The sequence below is a fragment of the Sus scrofa genome, chromosome 4 (assembly GCF_054392235.1).
Source record: "Sus scrofa isolate SSC_HxYL_T2T_F1_AM1 chromosome 4, Sscrofa_HxYL_maternal_Yorkshire_Landrace_v2.0, whole genome shotgun sequence".
In the NCBI taxonomy this organism is placed as follows: Eukaryota; Metazoa; Chordata; class Mammalia; order Artiodactyla; family Suidae; genus Sus; species Sus scrofa.
Window position 1 is genome coordinate 95,265,585 of NC_139386.1, and position 14,944 is coordinate 95,280,528.

General features: G+C 51.2%; 1 protein-coding gene across 3 annotated transcripts; it reads right to left on the bottom strand.

The window, feature by feature from the left end:
* Positions 1 to 279: 279 nt before the first annotated feature.
* Positions 280 to 13,018, bottom strand: SLAMF8 (SLAM family member 8). 3 transcript variants are annotated; one of them, XM_085022615.1, is made up of 6 exons: positions 12,833 to 13,018; positions 9,635 to 9,765; positions 5,748 to 7,492; positions 5,556 to 5,660; positions 3,914 to 4,013; positions 280 to 3,445 (listed from the first exon to the last, which is right to left on the bottom strand). In XM_085022615.1, the coding sequence occupies exons 3-5, from the start codon at positions 6,127 to 6,129 to the stop codon at positions 3,952 to 3,954; spliced, it is 549 nt and encodes a 182-aa protein (XP_084878741.1). In that variant the 5' UTR covers positions 6,130 to 7,492; positions 9,635 to 9,765; positions 12,833 to 13,018; the 3' UTR covers positions 280 to 3,445; positions 3,914 to 3,951. The 3 variants fall into 3 exon arrangements, with proteins under 3 accessions (XP_084878741.1, XP_003125718.1, XP_003125716.1); XM_003125670.4 differs by having other exon boundaries at positions 5,748 to 6,053; positions 9,635 to 9,832; XM_003125668.6 differs by having other exon boundaries at positions 5,748 to 6,053; positions 9,635 to 9,961.
* Between the last annotated feature and the right edge of the window lie 1,926 nt (positions 13,019 to 14,944).

Sequence of the window (14,944 nt, forward strand, 5' to 3'; positions counted from 1 at the left end):
CCATGTGCTCAGCTTGCGCCTCCTGGCCAATGGGACTCATGCTGACCAGTGCACAGCCCACTAAAACCCTGCCAAATCTAGTGATGTGCAGTGCGGTTTTAGAGGCCCTCCTTCTAGCTGTGTGCAGAACAGATGCAGGGAGCTGTGGAGTCAGATCTGGAAGGAGATGGTGCTTCCCCTGAAGAAAAGCAAGTCACCAAGTGCCGATGAACTGAACAGGTGCTACTTCGCAATAAGCATGGAAGGAAGAATTGCCAGAGATGTCATTAATGCCTGCTGTTTTTCTTTTTTAAGTTTATTAAACATTTTAAATTGAAGTCTAGTTGATTACAATATCAGTTTCAGGTGTACAATAGAGTGATTCAGTATTTTTTAGATTATACTCCAGTTAAAGTTACGTTAAAATCATGGCTATAATTCCCCATGCTGTACAATACATCCTTGTAGCTTATTTATTTTCTACATAGCATTTTGTACTTTTTTTTTTTTTGTCTTTTTAGGGCTGCAACTGTGGCATATGAAAATTCCCAGGCTAGGGTAGGGGTCCAATCAGAGCTGCAGCTGTGGCCTACACCAAGGCCACAGCAATGTGGGATCCAAGCCATATTTGTGACCTACACCACAGCTCACAGTGGCGCTGGATCCTTAACCCACTGAGCAGGGCCAGGGATCGAACCCGAGTCCTCATGGATACTACCCGGTTCCTTACCGCTGAGCCACAATGGGAACTCCCAGTTTTGTACCTCTTAATCCCCTACCTCTAGCTTGCCCCTCCCCCTTCCCCCCATGATTTTGTTTTTCAAATGAGGCATTGGGTGTCATATCTCTATCGATGAAAAAAAATGTCTCTAACCCTTCTCTTTTGTGATATCCCCCCCCATTTTCTCTGACAATGTGGCACATGACCTCTTTGTCCTAGCAGCTCTTGTATTTGCCCTGTACACAGAAGGACAGTATGAAGCCTCTTGCTCAAGGGAAATAAAATGAAAAAAAGGAAAAGTAAATCCAGATTTAGAGAGGATTCTGATCGGACCGTGAGCCTACTGGAAATAATGGTGCAAAGGTCCATATGGGAGGAATCAGACAGCCAAACAGAAGCAGTGCTCCTGGCTTCCCTATCCCCAGGGACGTGGTGTTCCAAAGACCACAAGGTCCCACGTGCACTTTCCCTTCATAATTTCCCTGCTGCTTAGCTTTTCCTGGCTCCTTCCTTTTACATCCTGAGTTGAGCTGCTTTTTTTCTTCTTCTTCTTCTTCTTTTAGGCCACACCTGCAGCATATTGGAGTTCCCAGGCTAGGGGTCGAATCAGAGCTACCACTGCAAGCCTACACCACAGCCATAGCAAAGCTGTATCCTTAACCCACTGAGTGAGGCCAGGGATCAAACCCACATCCTCATGGATACTAGTCGGATTTGTTTCTGCTAAGCCATGATGTGAACTCCCTGAGCTGCTTTTCTTGAAGTTGTGCAAGAACCTCCTTTCTGCTACGGCAAATTTAATCTCTCTTTTTCTGGTTGCTGTGAGGAGAAAATCACAGACAGTGAGGAGAAAATTTCAAAGCCCACCCCAACTCTTGCAGGAGGCATGAGGGTCAGCATTGAGGGTGAAGATGCCAATTAAAAAGATGTTACCTGCAGGAGTTCCTGTTGTGGCTCAGTGGGTTAAGAACCCAAACAGTGTCAGTGAGGATATAGGTTTGATCCCTGGCTTGCTCAGTGGGTTAAGGATCTGGCATTGCCCACAAGCTGTGGTATAGTTCACAGATTCAGCTCAGGTCTGGCGTGGCTGTGGCTGTGGCTTAGGCTGGCAATGGCAGCTTTGATTTGACCCCTAGCCATGGAACTTCCATTTGCTCTGCAGGTGCGGCCCTAAAAAGAAAAAAAAAGGAAAGAAAAAAACGGGAGTTCCCGTCGTGGCGCAGTGGTTAACGAATCTGACTAGGAACCATGAGGTTGCGGGTTTGGTCCCTGCTCTTGCTCAGTGGGTTAACGATCCAGCATTGCCGAGAGCTGTGGTGTAGGTTGCAGACGCGGCTCGGATCCAGTGTTGCTGTGGCTCTGGCGTAGGCTGGTGGCTGCAGCTCCGATTCGACCCCTAGCCTGGGAACCTCCATATGCCGCGGGAGCGGCCCAAGAAATAGCAAAAAAAGACCAAAAAAAAAAAAAAAAGATATTACCTGTGAAATGGCACCCATCCCAACCATGAGATGTCAACCATCCCTTGATTGTCTGTAATTGTAAATTACCTTTGAGTATCTTTGAGCTCATGAGGACCATGAACTTGGGTGACCTGAAAGCCCTTCAAGCCAGAAAAAGAAACACTTGACCCTCACCTCTCTTCTTTATCAGCTTCTAGACCTTTTCTTATGGTGATTCCTTGGTTGTGGGGAAGCTTCAGGGTCTCAAATTACATGGGGCTGGAAGTGGGGGACTCAAATGTCTACTGTCTGTTAGAGGCTGGGCCCGAGGCTGGGCCCCAGGCTGGAGGCAATCCTTTGATGCTTATGGGTTAGTAGTTGTATTAGTCTGCTAGGGCTGCATAGCAAGATACCACAGAATGGGTATCAACAGAAATTTATTTTCTCACACTTTTGGAGGCTGGAAGTCCAAGACCAAGGTGTTAGCAGGTTTGGTTTCTCCTGAGGCTCCTCTCCATGCCGTGCAGAGTGCTTCCTTCTCTGTGTCCTTTCATGGCATTTTCTCCGAGTGTAAGCATCCCTGGTGTCTCTTCCTCTTCCTCTGTTTGTTTTTTTGTTTTTGGCCACCCTCACAGCATGCTCAAGTTCCCAGGCCAGAGACTGAACTTGCGCCACAGCAACAACCTGAGCTACAAGCAGTGATGATGATCCCTGATCTGCTGAACCATCAGGGAACCCCTCTCTCTCTTCTTGTAATGACATCAGTCATACTGGGTTAGGCCACCTCAATGACCTCATTTAACCTTTTTTTTTTTTTTTTTTTTTTTTGATTTTCAGGGCTGCACCCATGGCATATGGAGGTTCCCAGGCTTGGGGTCTAATCAGAGCTATAGCCACTGGCCTACACCACAGCTATAGCAATGTGAGATCCAAGCCACATCTGTGACCTACACCACAGTTCATGGCAACTTGACCCACTGAGTGAGGTCAGGGATTGAACCTGCCACCCCATGGTTCCTAGTAGGATTCGTTTCCGCTGCACCATGATGGGAACTCTTCATTTAACCTTAACCTTAACCTTATCTCTTTCAAGGCCCTATCTCCAAACACGGTCATATTCTGAGCTGCTGAGGATTAGGACTTCATCATAAGAGTTTAAAGGGGACAAATTCAGTCCATAACAATACTTCATGACAGTGGGTGGAGAGTGAGCACCCTGGGTAATCAATCTGGGATCCTGGAGAACTTCCAGCATCCTTGAGGGGATGTCCTTCTAGGCCCATGTTGCCCAGAGCAGAGCCAGGACCTGCAACGAGGGGAGAAAGAAGGTGAGGAGGGGCTGTGGGAGGTTGTGTCAATGTTTCCTGTGCTCCCAGTGTTGCTCCTTGGGGACTGTTAGGGCCACATCAGACCCTCTTAGGAGCAGTCAGGGCCCCTGAGCAGAGTGTGACCTCAGCTGCTCCCCACCCACAACTTGCCCATGGAAAGAATACACAGGAGCCAGCCAGCCAGCAGCCAGCTGGGCTGCATGCTCAGTGGCTGGGCCAAGACTTTTGTTCTAGAACACGCCCACCAAAAAGAGTTCTAAGTTCTCCTTCTCTTTGCTGACCCACTCTCTCCCCTGGGACCAGACCAGATAGCCTGTCCTCCCAGTGTTGTTTCTTGGGGGCTGGTCCTGGAGTATCATGCAAGGTATGAGGTAGGGGGTCCATGGTGGTTTCCAGGCACCAGCCATGTCCCAGAGCATCACGTGGCTGGGCAGGGGGTTCCTCACCATCCAGGCTTCGTTTCTTTCCTCCCTCAAGGCCCACCCTACACAAGAGGATTCTCTGTCTCTGGAGCCACTTCGTCAGCACAGGCATCTTTCTTCTTCCCTGGCAAGGAGATCGGAAGGGAGGTTACCCCTCCAGTGTTTGCACCAAGACTCTGAATCCCAACTGTCCTGGTCCCAGATCACCTCAGGCAAAGGATATCTCTCCTGGTTTTCTAAGATCCTGGAAAAGGAGATGCTTCAAGGATGAAAAGTTCTTCCTCATGTCTAGCCTTCCTCTGCAACTATGTCAGTCATGTAGCTGCAGAAGGTACAGAAACTTAGAGCTTGGCTAGATCCACTTAGATGACTAGGCAGAAGCCACGTGACAGAGCCAGTGCCAGCTTCCAGATGCCCTGGGTAGCGCCTTCCCACTAACTCAGGTAGTTGAGTTGGCTCTGATCTGTTCAGTGGCCAAAGCTGCTCCTTTCTGAGCCTTGAAAACATTAGGTAAAGTGAAAGAAGTCAGTCACCCCTGACTGACTCCATTTTTGCTAAATGTCCAGAAAAGACAGTCTAAATGCATGACTCCATTTTTGCTAAATGTCCAGAAAAGACAGTCTAAAGACAGAAAGATTAGTGGTTGCCTGGGGCTGGAGGAGAAAGGCAGATTGGGGGAAGGATGGCTAAGGAGCTTGGGGGATTCGTTTTGGGGTAATGAGAATTCTAAAATTGAGTGTGGCGGTGGGTGCACAACTCTGTGACTATAACAAAAGCCATTGGGTTTTATGCTTTAAATGCATGAATTGTAGCGCATGTGAATTATATCTCAATAAAGCTTTAAAATAAAAAGCTTCACTTTCTCTGTCTTCCACCTTCTTACCTGGAATCCTGGGGACAATCAGGGCCAGATCAGACCCTCTCAGGAGCAGACAGGGCCTCGGAGTGGAGTGTCACCTCAGCCCCCACCTCCACCCCCTTGTCCGAGGATAGAATACATGGGAGCCAGCCAGCCACCCAGGCCGCATGCTCAGTGGCTGGGCCAAGACTCTTGTTCTAGGACACGCCCACTGTGAAGAGGTCTAAGGTCTCCTTCTGCTTGCAGACCCACTCTCTCCACCCTGCGACCAGACTAGACAGCCCAGGATGGACATGTCCAGAAAGCCCAGGTCACCCTAGAGGGTGACTCAGGCTCTGTCTTTCAAGGGCTGAGAACCCCGTGGGAGTGTCGAGGGCAGTCAGCGCTGTGACTGTGACCAGGGTGAGCCCTGGAGAAAGGCAGGTCATGAAGTCGGCCTGGGCCTGGGGAGAAGGTCAGGAAAGCTTCTTGGAGCAGGCACACTTGGAAGATAGTGGAGATGACAGTCAAATAAAGAAGGCAATTGGGTGGGAAATCACGGAAAGTGTGTTCCAGACAGAGGGAGGAGAAGGTACAAATGCCTGCAGGGGGACGTGAGAGAGTAAGTAGCTCATTTGAAACCTGCAAAAGGAACTTAGAGTAGTTCTGTCTTATTGGAGACCAGAAGGTTAGGTGGAGAGGACCAGATGATGTGGGAGAGGTAAGCCCAGAGCACATGATGCCTAACTGAGAGGAGGTCCAAACTCTGCCATCCTCCCCGGCAGACCCACCTCTGCCACCCACCCCCAGCCCCTGGGGGGCACCTACCTGAGCAGGGGCCCCAGCACCAGGCAGAGAGACCAGCCAGGATCAGGAGCAGCAAGACGGGCACCACCACCAGCAGTGCATCTTTGTAGGAGGCCTTCCCTGGGGCTGGACATGGGGGAAGCGGGGGCAGGGTCACAGGTGGCCTGGATGCTTCACAATCCCTCAACCGCCGACCCCGTGCCCTTGGCATACCTGCCTCCCGATGGCAGCTCTCCCAGGGGGTGACGGTGGCCAAGTCCCAGCTGACAGGGTTTGAGACGATGCAGGAATAGGCCACGCCTTTGTCTCCTGGTCCCAGTGAGACGCTCAGCAGCTGTCTATCCATGAAAAGTTCACCTGGCTCGACACCAAGGTCAAGAGTCCCCTCCCGTCGCCAGCTATAGGTTATGTCGCTGATGTTGGGGGCCCAACAGGACAGGAACACTTGACAGGTCTTGAGGGGCTGAGCATCCCCTGATATGGCAATGAACACTTGCACCACGGGCCTGGGCACTGCATCTGGGCAGGAACAGCAGAGCCAGGGTGGGTTAGCAGGATGCTGTGCCAGGCCCACAGCTCCAGCTACGGGATCCATGCAGGGCTGGATGCCACCTCCGACTAGACCCCTCTTGCTTCAATACCTTGTTTAGCTTCCCATGACCCACAGGACAGAAGCTGAATTCCTCAGTCTGGTATTCAAAACCTTTCATGAGGGAGTTCCCATCATGGCTCAGTGGTAACAAACCCAACTAGTAACCATGAGGATACAGCTTTGAGCCCTGGCCTCGCTAAGTGGGTGAAGGATCCGGCGTTGCCATGAGCTATGGTGTAGGTCACAGCTGTTGCTCCTATTCAACTACCTAGCCTGGGAACTTCCATAAGGCGTGGGTGTAGCCCTAAAAAGAACCCCTACCTCAAAAAAAAAGAACACTTCATAAAATGATTGATCTCAACCTCTCCAGCTGTACCTGCCACTGATCCTCCCCACCTATCCTAGTCAATTTCCCACTCTCTCAAGCACATCACACTCGTCTATCATGTATCCTTCATGCCTTTTTTTTTTTTTTTTTTTTTGTCTTTTTGCCATTTCTTGGGCCGCTCCCATGGCTTATGGAGGTTCCCAGGCTAGGGGTTGAATTGGAGCTGTAGCCAACGGCCTACAGCTGCCGGCCTACACCAGAGCCACAGCAACGCGGGATCCGAGCCGCGCCTGCAAACTACACACCACAGCTTGTGGCAACACCGGATCGTTAACCCACTGAGCAATGCCAGGGATCGAACCCACAACCTCATGATCCCTAGTTGGATTCGTGAACCATGACGGGAACTTCTCTTCATGCTTTCATATGGCTCAGGTGTACACAGATGCCTGTCTCTCCTCATCCTCCCAGAAAACTCCTACCCAGGCTGCCAGGTCCATCTTGGCCACCTTGCTTACTGCTGTGATTATAAAGCCTTCCCTGATATGCTGGGTATAACCCTGAGCTCTCTAAGAATTCTGTGTATCCCTATCAGAGCATTTCTGTGATGATACATCAGTCAGAGAGACAGTAAGCATTTACTAAGCCAGGCACAAAAACAAACACATTCCTGGACTTTCGGAGGTTATAGGTGAGTGAGGAAGACAGGTTCTGACAGCTGAGTGTGAATAACTAAGAAAATAATGACAAGGATGTACAATTCTGTGAAGGAGCAAACAAGAGGGTAGGGGCTCTTTCTGCCTTGTTGTCTCCATCACCTCTGCCTTTTAGATGCTCAGCTGCCCAAACCATTGGACAAATCGGCGTCCTGGCATCCCAGGCTATCGCTTGCCTTGCCTGTATGGATTGATGAGTGCATCATGAGTCTCTGTGGCGATGGGGGCCAGCGGGAGAGCATTTCGGTGACAACAGGAGGGCTGGGTCTCAGACCACATTCCAAAGTCAAGCCGAGTAAAACCTCATTAATGCCAGCTCAATCTGGTGGGATTTGTGATAGGAAAAAAGGAAAGATTTGCTGGGCGCACTAATAGTATAAACAAAGATTACAGGGGGGGATATTTACACTACTTAAGAGGACAAACCGCTTCCAAACACGATCAGGCACAGTAGAAACACCCATTGACATTTCGAGTAACTGATCTGCTAATTCAAATCATTCTGATCTATTGTCAAAGCAGAGCTCCTAAGGATGGCTGCTTGGCAGCTTTGTGCAATTAGTTCTAATCATGCTATGTATTTGGAAGCAATAAAACAGCAATTTCCTTGAAATCTGTAATTCAGATGCTGAGAACAAGGCATTTCAGAGCTTAGCGGTGTGGGTGCTACATGCGCAATCACATCCAACGCTGTCTTTTCACATGTGTGGCAGCTGAGACTCAGAACGAGAGAGAGGCTCCCCTGCTTCCTGTAAGGTTGTCAAGGCTTTAGACTGTGCCAGGGCCTTTGGAATAAGGGGAGTAAGAGGTAAGAGGGGGTGCTGCGTTCTAGCCAGTCTGCTGCCTGCTAGGCTGTACGACCTGGGTCAGGGCTGTATGCCTCCAAAGGGGTGGCCACTTGATTGCCTGTTGGCAGCCTAAGTGGCTCAGCCAGGTGACGAGCCAGTGCTCGCTCTCTAGGTGTAGGTCTGTCTCCTTCCCAGGTTGGTACTGCCTTCCTCTCCCTCACTCTTTCCCCCCGCCAGCTCTCACCCCTACTCTCCATTCTTAAATATGGACCTTTTCCTCCCCCTTATTCTCTCCAAGGTTCTGAGGCTTCACCGAAATACTGGTTTGGGATTACGACACATCTTCCCCAAGCCATTAGGTAGATGAATGGGAACTCAAAGGCCATTTTATCTTGACCAGCAGAATTATGGTGGCAGTAGTCGAGGTGAGGGTGGTGGAGCAGTTGTGGTAGATGGAGGTGGTGATGGCAGGGGTGGTGGAGGTAGAGGTAGGGATGGTGGTACCATTGAGATAGGGGTGGTGGAGTGGTTGTGTTGGAGGTGGAGGTAGTGATGGTGGTATGGGTGATGGGGGTAGGGGTGGAGTGGTTGTGGAGGGAGGTGGTGGTTCGAGATGGTGGTTGGGGGTGGTAGTGGTGGTGATGGTTTTTGGTGGGGAGGTGGTGATGGTGGTAGAGGTGATGGTGGAGGTGGTGGAATGGTTATGGGGGGAGGTGGTGATGGGGATAGTAGCTGGGGGTGGTAGCGGTGGTGATGGTTTTTGGTGGGGAGGTGGTGGTGGTGGAGGTGGTGATGGTGGTACAGGTAATGGTGGGGGTGGGGGTGAAGTTACTGGAAAGAAAGACCCATTCAGCCCTGGTGAATTCAGCCATCCCAGCTGAGGTGCTGTCAGCAGCTGCATGAATGACCCTAACAAATCTACACAGAGCAGAGGGTTCACTCAGCTGGGCCCTTCCAACTCAGATTTGTGAGAAATAAAAATAGTTGTTTTCAGCCACTAGGTTTTGGGACAGTTTATTTTGCAACAACGAATGACTTAGAGAACCCGTGAATGATATAAAGTTAACATTTTGCAATACATCTAAAAGAGCTCTTTAAAGAAATATGAAATAAAAACTCTATAATTACATTTAATTTTTAATTTAAAACATTATGTCGTAGTTTCACTGCAATGTTCATTTTTCTTTTTAGCGGTGTATAAAATAGTGGCATGTCTTATAATCTGACACCTTAGAACTGATGACATGGAGGCCTGCCTCTAACCTAGATGCTTTCTCAAATGCCACTGATTTTACCTTTATTGATATTTACATGGTAAATATCACGATGCCTGTTTTAGGTCAGTGTCAGGGACCTAAACCATTGTGTCCCAGGCCCCTGAGATAAGAAACTGAGCTAGAATTCAGACCAAGGCTGTGGCTGGCAAAGCCTGGCTGCCCCAGCCAGAAGCGCACCTGGGAGAAGCTGAGGAATTTCCTTACCTGTGGCCATGTGTATGTGTGTGTGTGTGTGTGTGTGTGTGTGTGTGTGTTGGGAGGGAGGTGACTGTTCCCTGAAACAGTCATGAAGTCAGAGGCCAGCAGTTTCTAGAACTTAGTTCTCCCCAGTTCCCAGGACGATTTTCTAGGGCTTTGTGGGAGGAGGTGGGGCGGAGAGCCAGCGTCCAGCACACTCACCATACACCTTGAGCTGCAGAGTCTGTGTCCAGGCCCGACCTTCCTTGTCCACCAATAGCACGGAGAAGTTGCCGCTGTCTCCAGACTCCAGCGGCCGGAGCTCCAGGCTGAGGTTGCTGTGCAGTTGGGTTCTGCCCAGGAAGCGGGAGTGGTAAAGAGTCTCCAGGGAGTCCCGGAAAAACGTGGCCAGGAGCTCCTCTGAAGGCCAGAGACATCTCCAGATGGCCTCACGGACTTGGAAGCCAGGAGGGCGTTCTGCCACCAGCAGGGCTGAGCCCCCCACCTGGCCCTGCACTTGGACACTGGTGACAACGACGGGAAATAGTGCTGAAAGGACAGAGCCCCGTCACTCTGCCTGCCCCAAACCTCATCTCTCTCCTGCACACAGACAAATGAGGTCCCCCTCCACCCAGGCACCATGCCAGAGACTGAGAATAAAGCAGTGAGGACGAGATTCCCATCCCTGGGGTCACAGAGCTCAGACTCTTAAGCAAGCAATTAAAATATATTGGAGTTTCCGTTGTGGTTCAGTGGGTTAAGAACACCATCCATGAGGATGCTAGCTGATCCATCACCTCACTTAGTGGGTGAAGATTTGGTGTTGCTGCCAGCTGCGTAGGCTGCTTCAGATCCCATGTTGCTGTGGCTGTGGCGTAGGCTGGCAGCTGCAGCTCTGATTCAACCCCTAGCCCTGAGAACTTCCACATGCTTCAGGGGCAGCCCTAAACAAAAAGAAAAAAAAAAAAATCAACTGCCACGATGTGGAAAAAAATGGGTGCCCTGGGAGAACACAGGTAGGGTGATAGGGTGAACTTGCCCGGTCTTCAGGGGCTCAGAGAAGAAAGGGTTAAGTTGAGACCTGAAAGAGGAATGGGAGTCAGCCAGGCAAAGCAGAGTGCAGCCTGGATGGGGATGGGGAAGTGTTAGAGGCAGAGGAAGCCGCGTACACATACACAAAGGCCCGGAGGGTGAGAGAGCGCCGTGCACAAGGAACCGAAAGTAGTTATCTGCTAGGGGAGAAAGAAATTGCGTTGCAAGAGTCTGTGGGAGCCAGATCCTGCATGGCCCTGAAAGTAACTTTGGAGTTCAGGCTTTATCCTTAGAGCGATGGGGGGCCTTGGATAGGCTCTAAGTAGGAGAGCAACATGATTAGATCCAGGGTTAGAAAGACCACTCCAGCAGAGGTGTGGAGGACTCGTCGGAGGCGGAGCCAGATGGAGGCTGTTCCTATTAATCCACAGGAGTGCGAGGGAAGCTCATACTGAGGAAAGGAGAGGCTGAGATGGGCTGAAGTGGGAGGAACTGAGAAAGATGAAGGTGCCTAGTCAGTGGGATCTGGTAGCAGATGAGATCTGGGGAGCGAGGGAGCGGGGGGGTGGGGGGAGGCTGCCTCCCAGGTCCTTGGGACCCTCTGGGTGTCCTTCTCTGGGAAACACAACAGGAGGAGAAACAGAATGGGGGCGGGATGGCAAGAGGCTAAGTTTTAATGGGAACATGTTGCGTTCGGCATGTGTGGGTGACCCCTCTGCTTGAAGCGCCCCCGGCTCCTTTGCTGGCTAATTTCTGCTCATCCTCTCAGGGAAGCGTCATTGCCTCCCCTGCCCTCCCCCATCCGTCACTGAGGGTTACAAACTCTTTCTCTGTGTTCCCACGGTGACCTGGTGGTATAGGTGATGGTGGGGGTGGGGGAGGTGGAGGTGGGGGTGGTGCAGGTGGAGGTGGGGGTGGGGGTGATGGGGGTGGAGGTGGTGAAGGTGGTACAGGTGAAGGCTCTAATCCCCCTGTTGTTACTGCTCATTAATGAGCCCCATTAGACCACAGACAGGTTCCTCTTTTCATCTTTGTACTCCTGTGCCCCACTGCTGTTTAGGAGCAGGATGGAGAAGAAGCTCAGTGGATTTGCTCAAGGCATGATGAAACTGGCCACCCCGGCACAGTGGTGGGCACTGGGATGCAGAGCAGAATAAGAGCAGGGGAGGACCGCACCCCAGTGCTGCGAGTGTGGGTGAAGAGATGTGTTCTGGGTGCTTACTCAGCTAGCCTCTGGTGACTCCAGCCCTCCCACCCATCTAACGGACTCCCAGCCCCAATCATCTCAGTCCTGACTGGGGATGGCTTCAGGGCTAATGCACAGTAGAGACGTCATATAGAAAGAGCATAGCACTGGATGCCAATCAAGATTCCTGGGCTCTCCTGCCCTGGCTCTGCTGCAGAGGAGCTGCGTGGACCTTCAGCCTATCACCTACTTTTCTAGGTCCCATCTGTACAACGAGGGAGTGCACCCAATCAGTGCTACTCATCTTGTTTACCAATAAGAAAACTCATTTTTGCTCCCCACGTTCAAGGATTTAAAAGATCTGTGAGCCAAATGGATTTCCTTTTTTCTTTTTTTCTTTTTGCAGGATTTCCATCTCGCATTTAGACATGTAGAAGTCTGCAGGGCTTTTGGTACCAGGAACTCAGGTGGGCACACTGGACAAAGTCATCTCAGAGTCCCTACGAGTCTCTGATGCAAACAAAAGTGTCTGCACCTTTGCTAAGCCCCATGCCTCCTATCCCCTAGCCTAGGGGTGCTGGCCCTTGTCACACTGACCACTTGTTAACGGAGGGAGGGAAGTCAGGCACCATACAGGATGAGGGGGTGGTCGCCCCGTGTTGAAGACCCCTGACGTGTCTCTTCTGACATCACTCAGTTACTGGCCACCCCAAGTCCACAGGCATGATATTAACTTGCTCTTGTCTCTCATTCCTCCTCAATATCCACTTCCACTCCCACAGACCTGCAGGGAGAGGCTGCAGCTTTCCCACAGGCTGTTGGAAAGACATCCTCAGATTGTAAGAGCCCTGCCCTCCCCAGATTGTCCTTACAAGTTGCATATGTTAACATCGCCAGCCCCTGACCATTCTCACAACCATCTCTTTCAAAACAAATGGTATCACCAGCCTCAGTTTTATGGGCCACAAAACAGCTCGTGTCTCATGGACATGGGGGTCCTTGGGCTGCCATCCTTCTACCCAGGACCCTGCACCTCTCTGCCTCTTGTGAGCTTTCAAGGTTACCGAAGAACCTGCTTCAGTCTTCCCAGCCCTCCTCAGCTCCTGTGTGCACACTTGGGATGGGGAGAGGGGGTCCTGCTCAGAAGTCTGACGAGGGACCTTCAGCTCTCTGAGACCAGACCCTCCGCCTGCCCCGCTTACCTTCGCAGAGAAGTAGACTCCACAGGGACCACACGGCCATACTCCAGAGAGGCAGGTGAGCTCCCTCAACAACCAAAATCCAACACATCCCAAGTTGAGTGGATACACGGAAGGAGCTGTGGTCCTTTTGGAAAGTCCCGTGTTCAGAAGAAGGAATCTTGACTCAGAACAAGATGCCCCAAAAGTGAAAACATCCAGAGGAAAGTGGAAGTTGGCCTCGAGACTAGCTGGACTCTATCAGGAGCTGATTCTTGTAAGTCAGCCTCTTTTGAGTGCATATGGTTGGCCAATGCAAGCGACCGGCGCCCACACACAAGCCCACATCTTCCTCTCTGACTCCCGGTAGGGCCTCTCTGCATCCCGCTCTGCCCTGCTGCCTCCTGGCATTCCCGTTGCAGCCACAGAGACCCCTCTAAACTGCAATTCCCATCATTACTTCTCCTCTGCTTCAGATTCTTCCGTGGCCTCACACCACTCTCAGGATAAAGACTAAACTCTTGGCGTAGCATCCAAGATTCTTCCAAGTCCAGCTCCAGCTGCTTCTCCAGCCCCGTGTCCCATGGCCACTCTGCTCTCCAGCCATGCCAAGCCAGATCTACCTCTTCTTAGAACTACCTATTCCATACTTTCATGTGTTGGACTTGGCATGGCTATGTGGGCTAGGTGGCCAGCCGGACTCCCGCCCAAGGCTACTGCACCACAAAGCAGCAAGAGGAACCTCCCCTCCTTCCCTCCACCCCCACCCCAGCTCTTCTGTTATCACTCTTAGCATGTTGTTTTGTAACAGTTTTCTCATGTCTACTGACTGCTTGCTGCCAAGGTCATGTATTCACTTCTGCATCCCCGTCCGTGCTGGGCACCTCATGGATGTTTTGAATGTTTGATAAACGCAAGCATGAATTCTAGATGTGGTTACATATTTTGCTTCCTGGAAGCTCCGCAACTCTTCTCCAAGAGAGTCTTATGATTGTCCTGTTAGAGACAGGGAAGTTTGAAAACCAGAGTGAGGCTAACCCCTCTCAGAGGTCACAGAGAAGTAGAGCCTTAGAAATGTGGTCCATTTTTGCCAGTCACCCCCCTCCACCCCGTTTCTCCTCTCACTTCCAGGTACTTGGTTTCTTGAGTCAGGGAAGGCATCGCAAGAAGATGAGGAAAATCTCTGAGCTTCCTGCCTGTGGCTCGTGGTATCTAGTCCTGCATAGCTTCTGACCTGTCAGTCACTCTGGATGCTCCGGTCCAGACCCAGTCAGGGAGGTGGCAGATGCTGTGGTGGGTGATCAGGAGGATTCCAGGATGGGGTCCGGCCCTCCAGACCCTCACCATGAAATTGTAGAAACAAGATACGCCCTGGGAAGGGAAGCCCCACTGCAGACAGACACGGCTCTGTGCAAAAGGGCAGCCCAGGCAGCTTACAGTGGGAAGCGGTCTCTGGTGGATGTGGGCATGGGATGCCTCCTTAAAAGGTGGAATTTGAGCTGCATCTTGAAGATGGACATGAGATTGGGATAGGCTGAGAAAAGCAGGAGGGTCAGAGGTTGGGAAAGGGCTCTGAGCATGAGAGGAAAGCAGAATGTGTGAGGCTTGGCAGTGGGAAAGTCTCAAGCGGGCTCCTAGGACAGTGAAGAACCAGAGAGGTGAAACTTTAGGGCTGCTGTGGGTAAGATGGAAAGGGAGGTTGGGCTCAGGTTATGGAGGCCTTGAGTACTGGGTGAAGTTTAGGCTTTTCAAACTCTGGAGACCAGCGACTCTCACCCAGGCTGAGTGCTCAGGCATTCTGGTTCAGAGGGGCTGGGCTGGGGCCAGTGTTTTATTATTTTTTTCTCTTTAGGGCTGCACCTGCAGCATATGGCAATTCCCAGGCTAGGGGGTGAATCGGAGCTGTAGCTGCCGGCCTACGCCAGAGCAACAGCAACGGTGGGATCCGAGCCATGTCTGTGACCTACACCACAGCTCACAGCAACGTGACTCCCAAACCACTGAATGAGGCCAAAGATCGAACCCGCATCCTCATGGATTCCAGTTAGGTTTGTTTCTGCTGCACCATGAAGGGAACTCCCTGGGGCCAGTAGTTTCAACAAGCACTGTCCTCCAGGCGATTCCAGGCTGCAGGAT

Excerpts from the sequence above, each read along its gene's own strand:
- SLAMF8 (XM_003125668.6), bottom strand. The coding sequence starts at position 12,920 with ATGTGTTGGATTTTGGTTGTTGAGGGAGCTCACCTGCCTCTCTGGAGT. Across the intron at positions 6,054-9,634 it reads TCTGCAGCTCAAGGTGTATG|ATGCAGTGCCCAGGCCCGTG; the intron begins GTGAGTGTGCTG and ends GTTCCTGCCCAG. Across the intron at positions 5,661-5,747 it reads GAGCTGCCATCGGGAGGCAG|CCCCAGGGAAGGCCTCCTAC; the intron begins GTATGCCAAGGG and ends CCCCATGTCCAG.